Genomic DNA, 17,918 nt, shown 5'->3' with positions numbered 1-17,918 from the left:
TAGGAAAGCAAGTGGTCTGACGACCACTTGCTTTCAGCATCAAAAATCCTTTTGATGAATCTCCCGTATAATGAAGTCATTCATCAGAGTGTATCTGGGTACCTTACCAGGCCCCCACAGGCGATAGCTATAGATTTTTCCAAGTAGAATCCCCAATTTGAACCTCGCTGGCAGGGTAAAAAACATACTCGCATTTGGCTGCGTTGCAATTCAGACCAACCTGTTAGGTATTGATAGCCCTATGTACATGATCAACCCCATTGCAAAGAAACACAGACATCCCCCCACCTTCCATTGGCCCAGAGACGATCTATATAACCCTACAGTAATGGACAGCAACTTAAGGGCACTGGACAATATTTGTAATTACTCAAAACAATTGTTAGCATAAAAACTTACTTGGTAACGAGCAATGGAGATCTGTTGATAGTATAAAACATAGTAGTCTGAGCATTTTAGAAAGAGGTAATTTCTCACTCAAACATTAAAATACTTCAGGCCTGAAGTCTTTTCTTATGCATCTGAATAAATAATTTTTTTTGCAACAATGGTGTTTTTTCTTTCATTAATTTTTTGCAACTTTGATGACCAATCGAGACAAAATTTTCACAGAATTAGTTATGTTATGCATATGTTGGGATACACCAAGTGAGGATACTGGTCTTTGACAATTACCAATAGTGTCCAGAGCCTTTAAAGCTTCGGCATGGCTTAAGTTGTCCATGGTGTACGCTGCTCTATTTAATTCAGCACCCATCTTATTGAGCTGTCTTCTGTATCTACTCCCCAAAGCGAGTGTGTGTCAACAATCTATGATGTGTCCCCGGGGATGCAAACTGTTGCTAAAAATAGCCGTCCAGCCACATTTTTTACTTTCCTCAGCGAAAGCTTCGGTCTTGAGTTTCAGGTGCAATTGGGACTAGAGAATCGCAGTTATCTGTCCGACAAACACATGGCCTTCTATGGGACTAATCTGACCAGGGTAGCTGTTCATGCACCTGTATGTATTCCCAGACGAAGGTTTGACAGCTTAATCTATTTTAGATTTCCAAAGGTCTGACAAACAAACCAATAACATTGGCTACAAGGAAACCCATCTTAAAAGCAGAAAAATCTCCTGAGGAAATTTCTTTGCTAAGCAAGAAATGAGTGGGGTACCAGTGGCAGCAATGGTAACTGTATTGTACTCTGGCTGGTAACCTATTTTTGCTGAGCAAGATTTGTTTGTGCTTAGCAAGTTTGTTGCTTACAGGCTTTATGAAATTAGGCCCAGTGCACTAAGCCACAAGTATGTGTGCATTCCAAACCCTTCGAAAGAAAGACATGAAATAGAGAGTGAGGGTGGGACTCTTTGATACTACATGTAAAAGCACTCCAGCACCCAATTTTATAAAGCATCAGCACAAAAACTTGCTTAGCAAACACAAATCTTGCTAAAAATTCCCATAAAGCTTTCCATAAATCGTTGCAACTACTGCCCCACTCATTTTTCACTTAGCGAAGAAATTTGTTCAGCGGAATTTCCTGCTTAAAAGCTTTATGAAACGGGTCCTACAATCCCGGCCAAAATGCTTGGGCCACCCCTTCGTAACATCACAATAAACATTCTATACCCCATCCCCCAGATGGGAACGCAGAAGACCGCACAATGAGAGCCAACATTGAAAGGGGGCTCGGGGGCCCAAGGAGATATGGCCGGGATTGTAGGTCACATGCAGTGAATGGAACTCACGTTTTGTCGATCCCCTGTTAGGTGAGCTAGCTCTACCATCTCTTTACCAAACTGGCTGAAGCACTGGACGAACTCTGTGAATGTCTTGGTGTTCTCGATCTTGTTTAAACTCTCTATGACCTGGAAAGGAAAAAAAAACAACAAGACAAGAAATTAGAGACACTCATTCAAAGAAATCTTTATGGCGTGTTATGGCCAAGCGGATACAACACCGGATTCAAGCTCTGGTGTTTCTGATCAGCAGTGGATTTGAGCCTAAAAGTTGAACAAAAGTCTAACAACTTCATCTTAGTGCAAAACGTACAGAGGCTGTTGTCAATTTGAAAGTTGCATTTGTGTGTGTAAGGAGGAAAACATACAGGGGCTCCCTTGCTAAGCAGTTTCTCTAGTGGGCAAGGCTTATGGATCAGTCTATTTTGATTATTTCTTTAGGCAACTCTAAAATAATAAAGGCTTGAATCTCCATCGGATGGAAAAATCAAGGAGAAACAAAAACAATTATACCTTTCCAATTAAAAATAAATACGTGTATGGAGTTGATTGAAAACAAACACGTCGACTTCAGTTTGTAATAAGCCCCCATCCTTTCTATATAATACACAATCAGTTGGTTGTTCTGTGAAAATGTATTGAATTCAACGTGTTAAAAAATTGACTATTTCTGTTCATGTTAGCATGCTGCTGATTGTGTTTGGTGATATTGAGAAACTGGAGCCAACATGCCAGACATTGGGTGGAGGGGGGAAGGAGGGATACACTGATTAGGCAAGTCAGATGTCCTTGTGTGTTTATCAACATTCACTCAATATCATCACTATTTCTTCTTCCGCCCACATACAGCATCTTACAGACAGCTTTAAATCTACCTACAGAGTCCAACAAATGGCCATGTTAAGATAGTAGAGCGACATGGTGGGCTTTCCCCAGGTGTTATCTATGATCCATTTTCTTTGTTGGGTACATGTATGTCAAAACACCCCCTTAAAGGCAGTGGACACTATTGGTAATTACTCAAAATAATTATCATCATAAAACCTCACTTGGTAATGAGTAATGGGGAGAGGTTGATAGTATAAAATAATGTGAGAAACGGCTCCCTCTGAAGTGACGTAGTTTTCGAGAAAGAAGTAATTTTCCACGAATTTGATTTCAAGGCCTCAAGTTTAGAATTTGAGGTCTCAAAATCAAGCATCAGAAAGCACACAACTTCATGTGACAAGGGTGTTTTTTTCTTTCACTAATATCTCGCAACTTCGACGACCGATTGAGCTCAAATTTTCACAGGTTTGTTATTTTATGCATATGTTGAGATACACCAACTGTGAAGACTAGTCTTTGACAATAGTGTCCACTGGCTTTAAGTACAGTCCCTACCTTAAAATCACCCCGCAATGTCTATCATTTTCTAACCAAACGATTTTATGATTGGGAATTGTTCAAGTAATAAACCACATCGGAACCTTATGGTCTAATATTTGATGTTCAGAATTCATCACACCATCTAAAATTGATCCCCTTACATGTAGAATGCTGCTTTCCAGGTTGCATCATAAACTGGGCATGATGCCTGGCTATACAGCAGTACACAGTTTTATGACTCCTGACAGAGAACCCCAAAAAACAAGATATTGACAAAGGGAGATTGCCAACATAGGGCGATATAGCTCAGTTGATAAAGCACTTGCACATTAACCCAAAGCCACAGGTTCAAGTCCTGGTCTAGTTAATTTGTCTTTGTTCACCCCAAAATTGAGCAAATTGTTCACTCAAGTGGTCACCCAATCAAACACAGCACATTATAGAGGAGTTGGGCTTACAACCTGCTTAGCAAAACTAAATCTGCTTATCAAAGTGGGGCAGAATAACAATGGCTTTCTAAACTGAATAAAGAAGCTATAAGGGGCTTTACAACCTGCTAAGCAAAACTAAATATGCTTATCAGAGTGGGGCAGAATAACAATGGCTTTCTAAACTGAATAAAGAAGCTATAAGGGGCTTTACAACCTGCTAAGCAAAACTAAATATGCTTATCAGAGTGGGGCAGAATAACATTGGCTTTCTAAACTGAATAAAGAAGCTATAAGGGGCTTTACAACCTGCTAAGCAAAACTAAATCTGCTTATCAGAGTGGGGCAGAATAACATTGGCTTTCTAAACTAAATAAAGAAGCTATAAGGCACGTACACTGCTAGAACATGGGATAGCCATATCGACATAGTGAGAGAGAGAAGGATGGTATGGTTTACGGACATTGTTAACCTAGACCATGCTTCAGACATTGAGTTGATTATGTCATTGATCACTTCACATGCTATCGATCACACTACTCATGATAGATACGGCAGAAGCATGATCCTACACCTCGGTAAAACCTGGAGCCCGTTCTCAAACCTCGGCTTGCCCGCTTCGGCTTAGGCTCCCGGCTCCGTCTGTTAATGTTTGAAACACTGCGTGTAATACGCGCTGTTGCAAAATGCAAGTTAAAGGCCAAGGTGCATTTCCACTGCGTATGAAGCACACAGAGCCTAAGCCTGAAGCCAGGGGTGCGTTCCACTCGCGCAGACGTTGCCAACAGTTGCGCACGTTCGCCAACAATTTCAAGTGGAACGAGTTGTTCGTTGCCACCGTTGGCGAACGTTGGCAACTTTAGGCGAACATACTTCGGAGGTGTTGGCGAGTGGTTTTTAAAATGGCGGACAAGCATACGGTATTATTTCTTTGTCACAAACATAATTACATTGTCGTTTCGGTGGATGATAATGCAGATTTGGAACAACAAAGTTAGTTAGTTGATGTAATGATGTCAAAAAGAGGACTATTGCAGCAAAAACAAAGTAAAAAAACTACGTTTGGAGCGCCCCATCTTCATTTCAGGGCGCCGCCATGTTGACATCGCGTATACACACCAATCGTTCAAAAGACAAAAAAAACGTTTGCGCGAACAGTTGCGAGTCGTTTGCGCGAGTGGAACGCACCCCTGGTTCATACTTCCTGCGAATGCGATACGAATGTTGACATCACAAATTCGCAACGAAAAATTCACAGCAGTTCAACTCCCTTCAACTCACTTGCGAATATCGCTGCGAAAGGAGGGTTGTGACGTCAAATTCACGTCAAATTCGCTTCGCATTCGCATTAAGTATGAACCAGGCTTGAGCCGGAGCCCAAGCTGAGGTTTGAGAAAGGTCCCAGGTACATATTATAGCGACTCTTGCAATTTCTAGGGTTTATCCCTTTTATCAAGTTTGACAATTGGTGAACAAATTTTATTGTCACTTGAGGAGAGTGTAAAGTCCAGTTTATATTCTTCCTGTGAATCCGAATGCGAAGCAAATTTTTTTGTCACAAATTCACAATGAAAAAATTTGCATCAGTTGAAATGTGCTCAACTCCTACAAAACATTCGCTGCTCTGCGACGTCAAAATCCCAATCGAATTCTTGGGAACTATGAACCAGGCTTAAGACACAGCCAGCATTGGTTTAGGAGAACTGAAAAATGTATTCAACTTTAAAATTTTCATATCGTGCTCATACGTATGTACATGCACTTGCATAAATACAGTCGGCTCTCTTTATAACAAGGTCGCTGGGGCTGGTCAAATTACCTCTTTATAACAGGAATGCTGTTAAAAAGGACAGCAAAACAATGAAACACAAAGCAGAAATTAGACTTGGGACTTCAGAATGTACTCTTTATAAGCAGAACCTTTTCTTAAAAGTGCTCTTTGTGACGAGAGCCGACTGTAGCTCATCTTTATATGAAGGGTCAACATTCACTGAAAAGAACCCTCAACTTCATATGAAAATATAACGCCGCAATAAAGAAATCAATAATTCAAGATCAGAAATAACATCGGGAATTAAACTTCCCGATATGAAAACACCTGCGGAAAAAGCAAATCCCAATCAGATCCACCTGCCTGAAAACCACAAACGTAGCGCCGTTGTTTTGTGTTAATATTATATTCATGTTAAATTAAGCAAATATCCTGCGTCTCTGATTTGAAAACATCCTTCTTGAAGAGTGTAGGATATTGACGTGACATTTGAAAGGTTGGCAGTGTTTAGGATCTTATCCAAACATGATGAAAGGGAAAGGGACGCCCCTATCTCACTCTGTTTAGCTCTTAGGGCTAGAAACGCATCGGGCCTTGTTGAGATCTGAGATGCTTTCCGTGTCAGGTCTTTTCAAACTCGGAGAGAGTGTAAGCTTTCTATCAGAGTGTAATATTGTTGCAGCTCTTCACAAAAGAGTGCCGGGTGAATGGCAAATATAAACTCAAGATTCTAGAATCAAATTGCTGAAAGCCTTCACACAATAACTACTCGTACGAGGGGTACTGTTTATGTACTTGTCGACTATGAAAAACAGTCGGTGAAACTGGCTCAGACAAGGACTTGCTTTCCAAGAAAAAAAATTATATTCTGCTTTTACATTAGAATTAATTTCCGCTCATGAATAATTGTTACAATAGTTTCTTTAACAAAATTCCAGAGTTCTGAAGCACCAGCTTAAAGTAATATATCCATGTGAAGAGTAATTTGCAATTATTGTTCAGCGTTCCTAACATGCCTAATGAAAAATTTACGAAATACTTAAAGGCTTAAAGTATAATCTTTCGTTTTTGGAACTGTTCGGTTGTTTTAATCCAATAAAGCAAATAATGCAATAAAAGTAACCCTGTGAAAATTTCATTCCACATTGTGTTATAGCATTTTAGAATCATCACTGAAAATCTGTAGCATTTCCACACCTTTTTCAGGCACAAAGAAAAATCCATAATTGAAAAAACATGCGGTGAAATACATTGACAAAATATAGGTTCTGCTGATGATACATTTTTATAGCAATACCGAAAGACATTTTGGATTGTGCACATGTATGATACTTTGCATGTCTTAGCACATGTTCCTGCAGTTCTAGTAACGTGACATGCAAATTTAAGTGGGCTTACGTGAGTGCCATTGTGGGGTATTTTAATCAATTGAACAATGGACCCCACAAGGTATTTCTTTGAAAAATGGAACACTAGAACAATGGCAGGACCCCACAAACTGGATCCGAGCAATTAAAATAGGAACATGAGTTGTAAGCTGCTCCATGAAATATTGCCAATGTATAGTATTCAAGTTTAGATGTCTTGTATTGTTGGTTTGTGGTAACTCCATGTGTATATCTACTTGCTGGGTACGTGTAGATTATGTTTTTTTTTTTTTGTTTTTTTAAATTGGCTTACAATATTCTACTACCCTGGAGTAGATTTTTAGGAATTCAGGAGACTTCTCAACATCTGCGGAGTAGATTTTTTTTCGGAATTCAGGAGAATCTCAGTTCTGAAAAGAACTGTCCTGCTTTTTAACTCCCTGGGCGGAAGGTAGGAGATCGGAAGGACTACAACTTTTGCTTAGTGGATCGAGGGGATTTCTTGATATTATCTTCACTACCGCGGAGTGAGTTTTAGATTTCTTCATCTAAATTGTAGTTCTCCCTTCTCCACTAGTCCCCACCCCCCTCACCGGCCCTCCCTCAAACCAATCATGTCAACTGTCTTAGAATGTCGGATCTAAAGGTCACAGCCTGTGGGACGATCGAAGCTGTAATCGAAGTTCCCACGTTTGAATAATAAAATTGTGAAATAATAATACAGGCACTTGATTTTAACGGTGGTTCACCCCAAGGCAAAAATATTCAGCCTCAAGGTATTGTCTTTCTCTCTGTCCTATTTCCAAATTTGTTCGGGAAGGTGGGGGAAACGAACATCGGTAAAAACGTATGATTTTTCAAGAGAATGCAATATTTATAAAAAGCTCCAAAGAAAAAGCTCAGATAACAGCTGGGCGTTTTGGAGACTTTATTGCCAATTTAGAAGGCATCAGTGTATCAAAACCTGGATACCCAAAAGTACATGTTTAGACACAAAATGATGCTAGAAAATATATCTTTGCCTCGAGAACAGTACTGTGATATTAACTTTAAACTGTGACTTCCAAAACTGGCCGTATATTAGAGTCATATTTTGCAATAACAACACTCAGGATGAAAAGATTATACAAAATACAAAACACAATCTTTACTTACAAGAGATTAAAAAGCCATACAAAGTGACACCAAATACAACATCTGTCATATGAAGGGACATGACACATTCTCTGAAATAAACTACCAATCCAATTCTGTGTCTAGTTTCTCAGCATTGAGTTCCTGCAATTTTGTTGTTTAAAATTATCATTATGTGTCTTTTGTCATCTTGCTAAGAACTGTGAGTTAGGAAGTGCACACTTTATAATACGATGATGGTATCCACAATATATGTGCTGGAGGAAGATGTTGATTTGAAGAACAATTTAAACGATTTTTCGAAATAATTTTTTTATTCACATGAATAAGAATCAATTAAAAGTTTTTTGTAACTGCTCAATTCTTTTAACCCTATATACAAATGTGGTTATCTACATTTAAACTATTCTGTGAAGTTTCATTTCAAAAGGTGTTCGCATTCTTGAGATATCGCCCAAAAATCAGGAGCGAAAATGTCCATGCAGGAAGAATAATCTGCAATAGGAATACACAGTGTGAGAATCTTACTGCAATTAACACTTTTCGGAGTAAATTTTTGGGGCATCAAAACTGATATATTTTTACATAACCACATTAATTTGTAATGAAATGTTTCTAAAATTGATTGATTAATCAATCAACTGCTGTAGGCCTCAAACCAACATTTATTATTGCCATCAATTTAAAGAATGGTTACAAAACGTTCACGTGTAACTTCCCTTGAAATCGATGATTTCCAGTCACACTTGTACATTGGGGGATTTTTTGTTATTCACCCATGCAATGTCTTTAATCTCATGCCAATCATTTGCCATAATATCTCACCACAAGTGTCAACCTTTCAAGTTGTTGATTGTATAAAAACATTGTGAGAAACGGTTCCATCTGAAGTAATGTAGTTTTCAAGAAAGAAGTATTTTTCATTTTGAGACCTGGGAATTAGATTTTGAGATCTCCAAATCAAGCATCTGAAAGCGCACAACTTTGTGCGACAAGGGTGTTTTTTCTTTAATTTTTATCTCGCAACTTCGACGACCAATTGAGCTCAAATTTTCAAAGCCCTGTTATTTTATGTATATGTTGAGATACACCAAGTGAGGAGACTGGCCTTTGACAATTACCAATAGTGTCCAGTGACTTTTAAGTAATGAACAATGAAATTTTACATTCAAGGTCAAAATTCAATTTTGGTCCCGGCGGAACACGAAATAAATTTTTACTCGCAATATCATACCCTCCTCTTCTCTCGATCAAAATGATTTTAAGAGAGGAAACAAAGTTTCCCAAAACATTATCTGGCATACAGTGTGTCTCGTGTTGAGTTTGATGAAGAATGGAGTCTGGAATCACCAGACCAGTGTCATTGGAATGCTATAACTGTCATTTCTCAGCGTCATATATAATAAAACTTGGATTTAATGTAATCAATGAAAATTCTACAAATTGCTGCATATTAATACACAAGCTTGGAAAACCATTGCATATTTCAAGCATTACAAAATGCATGTGAAAGCGATTGCAACGTCATATACGGTATTGTAACTCCGATGAAAATGTTTTTGGTAGAGATTTTAAGTCGTAACTAACTAGTAGCTACCGAAAACACTTCTTTCATTTAAGTAGCTATACAGTACTTAAAGGCAGTGGACACTATTGGTAATTACTCAGAATAATTATTAGCATAAAACCTTACCTTATCAAGTAATGAGGAGAGGTCGATAGTATAACAAAATTGTGAGAAACGGCTCCCTCTGAAGTAACGTAGTTTTTTAGAAAGAAGTAATTTCACACAACTTGGTGTGACAAGGATTTCTTTTCTTTCATTATTAACTCGACCAATTGCGCTCAAATTTTCACATGTTTGTTATTTTATGCATATGTTGAGATACACCAAGTGAGAGGACTGATCTTTGATAATTACCAATAGTGTCCAGGTCTTTAAACGTGTAGCTCCCTGAACCAAGATATTGACAAAATAGCGCAGGTACATTATTCCAGAGGTCGCAGGTTCAGATTCCACTCTAGACAATTTTTCTTTGTTCAACCCAAAGTTATTTCAATTTTACCCAGTCAGTTTCCCTTGTGGTTTAATGTTTGCTACTTTGCTGATGTTTTGACCCTAGCAGAGTCTTCCTCAAAGGTTTTGACACTGCTATTTTTTTGCATTTATACCATACTTTGGTTGGTAAGCAGTTTGCAATAGCTAATTCTATTTCTCTCATATGTTTCTACTCTAATATCATGAAGTTATTTGGTTCACAGAGTCACAGAGTCTGCTTAATCTGTTTCAATATTGACAGTGTCTTAAGTTCTAGGTCTTCATTCATATCATCAGGGAGTTGTGAAATAAACCAAACGAATCCAACCATCTCTAAAGTATCATCTCAACTGTGTGCTACTTGGGATTGTTTTCCCAGCGAGCTACAAACCAGGCCTTGAATTTCATCTTTAAACAAGTTTAAAAGGGCAAGGCCATTTTCATTTTGCAAAGGGCACTTCCACTTGAAAAAACTTATCAAGTCAATGGGGAATTTTTGAAGCGCACCAAGGCCAAGACGAGGGGCAACAGCCAGGACCAAGGGCCTCCGTGGCCTACATAAAGTTCCAGGCAGACTGACAAACTCTAACGTATGTTTTCTCTGTGACTCCATCCCTTTCTATGGATTATAAAGGTATAACTCCATGCCTTAGGTCATCTGTCGCTAAAGTGTCTGTTAAATTAGAGTTAATTGCGGAACTACATTGTACACTGTCCATTATAACTGCCTATCAGCTTGTATTAACCTAATTAAACTGGGCCCAATTTCATGGCTCTGCTTACCGCCAAATTCTGTACTTAGCATCACCATTCTCCACTTACTGTGCAACACTAAATTTCTGGGCTAGCTGTTTAAGCAAAGAATGCCTAGTATTGTAACGTGGAGTACACACACGAAACCTGTGAAATACGCTTGAAGTAAGCGCAGAATTCCCTGCTTCCATAAGCACCAATTCTTTGCTTACGGTAAGCAGAGCCAGAAAATTAGGTCCTGATGTCATCTCCATACTAAATCTTAGCTGCACTATTTTGCGAGTGCGTGTCTCTGTATGCACATTTTCGGTACCTATTGAAGATTTGTTAAATTGATGGCATTCCCAAGTTTAGGTAGCCCAATAGGTTTAGATTTCACAGAGCTTTTCACGAACAGTATCCTCAGCACTAGAGAAGTAGATCAATGAGCTAGCTTTCTTCAGATGTGGACAAAAGCCGATTTTCTTCATCGGGCTGATTGAAACAGTCTGAATTCAGATAAAAAAAATTGTTATCCTCAAGTATTGGCCTAGTTGCATCAAGATCACATTCTCTCACTTTCTGATATGCTTACCATTTTTAGGTATCAAATATTACAGAATTATGGTAAGCATGTAAACGTCTTTAAAAAAATGCACACTACACAGGGGACATTGGCTTCAAAATAGTGCAAACCAAAATTACTGTGACGATGACGTCAAGTGAATCCAGTCAATAGTAATATAATTTTTCCAGCTCAATTTTCCCAAATTTTATCAGTGGAAAACCATGCAGTAAATTCTCCTCAAAAAAATAATATCCCCCGCAATCGTCCCACAAGATGCTCATAAAACAGAAGATTATTCAATATAGGTTGCATGTTTATGCAACTAAAACATCAGGATCTCATTACAATGCCAACATCACACAGGGGCCGAGTTACGTACATCAAAAGTCAAATTAAAATGAATTTGCAATTAAAAATTTGCAATGACAAGTGGCGACGAGGGGGCGTCTGCAAAAGCTGATGCAGGAACCTGTAACCTTCTTTGGTTCATCCACTCTTGAGGCAGGAATTTACAGGCAAAACTAACTTAAAGGCACTGGACATAATTGGTAATTACACAAAATATATTATTAAAGAACGTTACAGAATTGGTATGAAACGAACATTGTGAGGATCACAGATTTACATAAAACTTACATGGGCTATTGATGATGATAGTAGAAAACATCCCTTGAATTATTTCTGCCTGAAATCTCATATTTGTTGAGAAATAACTAATTTAATTTCACGTTTCGAGTTTATCGCTCAGTGAGCGTTTTACTAATTTTTGCTTTGGCATCGATGCAATGCAAAATTTGTAATCGGTTTTTCACATTCTCTCGTGACCCAGATGGCCGATCGTTCTCGATTTGTACAGGTTTGTCAGTTTATCATAAAGTGCTTACACTGCCAGCACTTTTTTTGCTACCAAACCAATTCTGTAATGATTCCTTTAAAACTTACTTGGTAACGAGCAATGAGAGCTGCTAATAGTATAAAACATTTTGAAATATGCTTATCACTGAAGTAACATAGTTTTTTATGAAGAGGTAGTTTCTCATATAAATATGAGAAAGAACTTTAGGCCTTAAGCCATTCTCAGACATCGGAAAGATGTTTTTTCGTTCATCATTTTCTTGCAACTTTGATGACCAATTGAGTCCAAATTTTCACAGATTTTTTATTTTATGCACATGTTGAGATACACTAAAGTGAGGATACTGGTCTTTGACAATTACTAAAGCTGTTCAGTGCTTTTAAAGATGCATGTCCGACACTGATCGAGTTATATATTTGCAATAAATCTTATTAGTTCTAGTAACTTGGGGCTGGGGCTGCTGCTACTAGCACATGCAAGTTCTTTATGTTACATTCATGAATACCTCAGACAGTTTCTCTACTTCTATTGGTGGAGAGCACGTCACGTGGGGGTGTTTAAACGGTTGATAATGGTTATAAGATTATCACGCGGAACGCAATTCATAGCTATTAGTAATAGCGCGTAATATATTTCTAAGCTGGCGCGCGTAATCTATTTCTAAGCGTGCGCGCATACACACAACCCACGCCCAACAGATTCTTCACAAAGTTTTTGAAAAAAATATTTTAAACCTCAAATTTTCCTCAAAGTATCTTTTCAATAATTGTATTTTTTAAACATTTTTTAACAAAAGGGCATTTATGAATGGGAATATTAAGAGTAGTGACTCGTTCTTAAATGTCCGTTTAAGAACTCGTCGCTACCCTTTAATTCCTGTAGTTAATGCTGGCAACATTTTATGCAATACCACCCCTGCTTGTTAACTCCTTTGGTACAAAAACAACCATACATTATAAAACTTGCCAAAAATAGGCTAAAAGTTCGGCCTCTTAACAATGAAGTTAAAAGTTCATCAAGAAAAAAGAAAACAAAATCTGTCATGAAATCTGATTATTTTTTTTCTTTCTTCTTTTCATTATAATTTAATAATAACTAGTTCTATATTGTGCATTTTACAATAAGGTTTCAATGTGCTTTACAATACCCTGGTCATTTGGGCAGATAACATTCCTTTAAAGTGTCTCAGCTCCCTTGGGATTATACAGCCCAAGTCGCAGTGGCACACAAAGGGCTTTTGATAAAGAAATTTCTAAAACTTCTTCATCATCTACAACATTGCTGGCCAGATTTAAGAATCTGTCGGTTTCATTACCAAAGAGATGTAAATAAATTAAATAAATACAACATTTAGTTCCTACTGTAGGAATATGCTACATTTAAATTGGACGTCTCCGTAACTCATCTTACAATACATACTCCTGGTTTGTACCTTTAAAAGCTAAAGGAAAGTCAAGGACATTTTTTACTTGAATGTACGGCACCTCACCGCCACTGTACAAAGATGAATTATTATGTAACTCCAATCTTTAAATCCGCCTGTAAGAATGCAACATTTTTCATTAAATTTGGATGGTCCCTGTATTCAATACATACTCCTGCCTTATACATGTATGTGTACCTTAATATTAATATGTAATTCAAATCTTTAATTCCGCTGTAACAATATTCCACATTTAACATTAAAATTTGACATCTCTGTATTCAATACATACTCTTTGTAACTTTAAAAGCTCAAAAAAAGTCAAGGACATTTTTTACTTGAATGTACAGCAACTCACTGCCACTATACAAAGATGAATTAATATGTAACTCCAATCTTTAATTCCGCCTGTAAGAAAATGCCACATTTTACATTAAAATTTGACGTCTCTTTATTCAATCTTACATACTCCTACTTTGTAACTTTAAAAGCTAAAGGAAAGTCAAGGACATTTTTAATTGAATGTATGGCACCTCACTGCCACTATACAAAGATGATTTAATATGCAACTCCAATCTTTAAATCCGCTGTAAGAATGCCACATTTTTCATTAAATTTGGATGGTCCCTGTATTCAATACATACTCCTGCCTTATACATGTGTACCTTTGAAAGCTCAAGAAAAGTCAAGGACATTTTTGACTTGAATGTACAGCAACTCACTGCCACTGTACAAAGATGAAAATATGTAATTCCAATCTTTCATTCGCCTGTAAGAAAATGCCACATTTTACATTAAAATTTGACATCTCTTTATTCAATCTTACATACGGCTTTGTGCACTTCAAAGCTAAAGGAAAGTCAGGGACATTTTTATGTAATTGAAAGAACGGCACCTCACTGCCACTGTACAAAGATGATTTAATAAGTAATTCAAATCTTTAATTCCGCTGTAAGAATATTCCACATTTAACATTAAAATTTGACATTTCTGTATTCAATACATACTCTTTGTAACGTTAAAAGCTAAAGGAAAGTCAAGGAAATTTTTTACTTGAATGTACGGCACCTCACCGCCACTGTACAGAGATGAATTATTACGTAGTCTTGGTTATCAGAAAGCAATACCCTAAGTGTGTTTTACAAATGTCATTGGTGCATGAATCCTATGAGACACGCTCTGCAAAATGCGACATCAAGCATGGCCAAACATACACGCAATGGTTTCCATTTTCTGTGAAGGTGTATTGTATGTTTTCTGTTGATAATTAGTCGTTCTGTTTTTTACATTATGCGGAACAACCCATTGGAATCGAGTTAAATTATATATGTACCATGTGTGGGAATGTACATTGTACATGTAGGGTGTGAACTGAACTTTTGATTGGTCTAATAGAAAGAAGAAAAAATTCAAGACGTACATGTAGGCCTACATGTATATGGTTATTCTTTGGTCAAGACCTGATAAAAAAGTAGTGTAACTATTATCTGAAAGCCAACTTGGTATAAAGATGGTATTGGTAGTTAGCATACTGCACAATTATTTCATTGGAAGTGCTCCCATTATACAGTATATGTCTCAAATGCTACAGTTTTTGACAAATCGGCAGCAAGAGTAATTTGATCTTGTGAGTCCGAAAACCAAGGTTTGAAAATGGTATGACGCCAAGAACTGATTTTAGCATTAACATTAGCAGGGTTTTTCATTACATGAAGTACATGTATGTGTTGGTCTTTGGCAATTATCAATGATGGACTTGTGTTTTGAGTAAACCTTTTTAAGCATTTACAAAATTACTTACTATCTTTTTGTTTATGTTAAAATCTTTACTTTGGAAATACTTTAGTTAAAGTATAATTTTTTAATTTCTTAATAAACTGACAGCTTTTTAGACATTTTTGCTTCGACTTTTCTGTCCTTGTCTAATAAAATAAATAGGTTTTTGTTGCCAAAAAGTTCATATTATTCCAGGGGATGTTGTTTGAAATCTCGCCCCAGTAATTTTGTCCGTGTTCAACTCCAAATTAATCAATTTCATAGACAGTCTCTCTTGTGGTTAGTTATTTGAAGTAAAAAAAAAGAATGGCAAACACACACACAAAAAAGGAAGAAAAAAAATAATACAAATAATTCTTTTTGTAAATCCCAGTGCTACTAATAAGATTTCAAAGAAGGCGACAGAATCAACTTAATATAAATAGATTCAATAAACATAAACAATGGGCAGTTTCCTGTCACGACCTAAAAATTATTCATATCATTTGATTTTTCTAGCACTACAATTACAGACAAATTTATGACTGCATAAAATGGTGAATGATAACAAGGAGCAATCCAAACACCCTGAATTTCCCGCCTTGTTTATTTTCGCCTCTTCTTGTCCCGTAATTAATGAAGCGTGATGTTGACACTATCTTCGAGACGGATTAAAACCATCCCATCATCCGATTCTCTCCTAAAACTCACAAGAAAGCGCCTTCTCATTAGTTAATTTCTGGAGGCCTAAACTTTCATGACAAAATATCTCCAGGGGGCGCTATTTAAGGCCGAGGATGTGTTGACATAAGCCCTGTTCACATGAGAGCAATTTAGCAAGGGTCCCTTGCTATATTGTAGCATGGATGTATAATTTTTACAAAATGTACCTTGTGTGAAAAGGACAACAATTTTGTTCTGCTGTCGGAGTTCTCTTGCAAAATGTTGTCAAACATTGCAACATTTTACAAACATGCTAAAATTAAAGCGACACCAACTGCCTCGGATTGGGCAAGTTGGTCTATGACAAGCATTTGAAAAACTATGAAAAATACCTTGTTAACTAACACGACACGCCAAGTTTGAGGAGTCAATTTCTTGACCCCACGAAATGGCCAACCGTGTTAGTTCGCAAAGTAAAGGGAAAACAAAGCAGTTTCGAGGCATATTTGTGTGGATCATTAGGCCTGATATTCTACTTTTAAAACATCTTTCTAACCCAAGCATTTAATTAAAAAAGACCAACTCGCCCGATCCAAGGAAAGTGTCCCTTTAAGGCTTGGGATGTAGGACATAGGGACAATAGCGATGGAGGTGACAGATTATTTCTCAGACTTACATCCATCTCTATCTCTGTCTTTCACATCTTCAGAGCAAGGACCCCAAAATGATTTAGTGCAGTCATAATTTCAGCCTGCCAGCAGTTGTGCATCGCCAAGGAGTTAAGAATATTGCCCAGCGCTCATGTGCTTTACGAAGACATGTGGCCCATAGCACTTCGGCTTGTCAAAGGCAATCTTGCAATTTTCCAATTTAGGGTGATTTCACAGTTTTGCGAGCAGGGAATGACTACCGCTTGAAAGCTTTATTAAGAGTCAATCTACCCCACCTTCACTCTTTCAAGAAAAAGAAGAAGAGAAATGATGTGTCAGTCTTATTCCTTCCAATTTAGGAACATTAAAGGATAAGTATGTTCAATTTGGAAGAGCACATTTTCTTTCAATTCTACATCCGTTTCCAAGAAATGGATCCTTCAAAATTGATTACATTTTCTGAACTGATTTTGGTTTACATCCAGGGGTGGATTTCACAAAGAGTTAGGATTTAGTCTTATCTCGAGTTAGGACGAGTTACTCATCCTAACTTAGGACTAGCCATATGTTTTTTAAATCTCCTAGGACTAGACCTAACTCTTTGTGAAATCAACTCCAGTGTCATAAACATTACCTCAGTGTAAAACGTAAAACATAATAATTTCATAAATAAAGTACTGGCATGACCAGTGACTCACAAGATTTAGTTTAAATATTTTTATTAGAGGTGACAAATTCGAATAATTTATGCCACTTTTTTCCGGCCTACAAAACCACATGTAATTTAGGTAGCAAAAATGTACACTGCCACTGAAAACCTTTACATTTTCATTTACATGGAGAAGCAAATCTTTATTACAATTCTAACAGTGCATTTTCACAAGGTTACAAGTTTCAGGGTGCCATGTTTTGAATACAGCTCCTGGCGTGTACATCTTGTTTGTACACTTTTACAAAATGATCGAGAAGATAAACCATGTCTGACATGGCGGCTACAGCTACGGCTATGGCTACAGCTACGGCTACAGCTACGGCTACAGCTACAGCTACGGCTACAGCTACGGCTATGGCTACGGCTATGGCTACAGCTTCGGCTACAGCTACAGTTACAGCTACAGCTACAGCTACCGCTATGTCTACAGCTACGGCTACAGTTACAGCTACAGTTACAGCTACAGCTACGGCTACGGCTACGGCTACGGCTACATCTACAGCTACAGCTACAGCTACGGCTACAGCTACAGCTACAGTTACAGTTACAGTTACAGCTACAGCTACGGCTACAGCTACGGCTACAGCTACGGCTACAGCTACGGCTACAGCTACAGCTACAGCTACAGCTACAGTTACGGCTACAGCTTGATCACACTGTCATCAGGCATTGAAATACAGAACATCATTTAGCAATAGACCTTTTTCATGCTGCCTCCATCTTGGTCATG

General features: G+C 37.7%; 1 protein-coding gene across 4 annotated transcripts in view; it reads right to left on the bottom strand.

The window, feature by feature from the left end:
* Positions 1-17,918, bottom strand: part of LOC139939818 (alpha-catulin-like) — a 109,002-nt gene that overhangs the window by 36,939 nt on the left and 54,145 nt on the right. For all 4 annotated transcript variants that reach the window (XM_071935950.1, XM_071935951.1, XM_071935953.1 and 1 more), the window contains exon 4: positions 1,733-1,852. In XM_071935950.1, coding sequence (XP_071792051.1) covers positions 1,733-1,852 — 120 coding nt within the window. The remainder of the gene's footprint in view (positions 1-1,732; positions 1,853-17,918) is intronic.

Source organism: Asterias amurensis, chromosome 7, assembly GCF_032118995.1.
Source record: "Asterias amurensis chromosome 7, ASM3211899v1".
NCBI lineage: Eukaryota > Metazoa > Echinodermata > Asteroidea > Forcipulatida > Asteriidae > Asterias > Asterias amurensis.
This window is presented reverse-complemented; position numbering and strand designations above follow the sequence as displayed.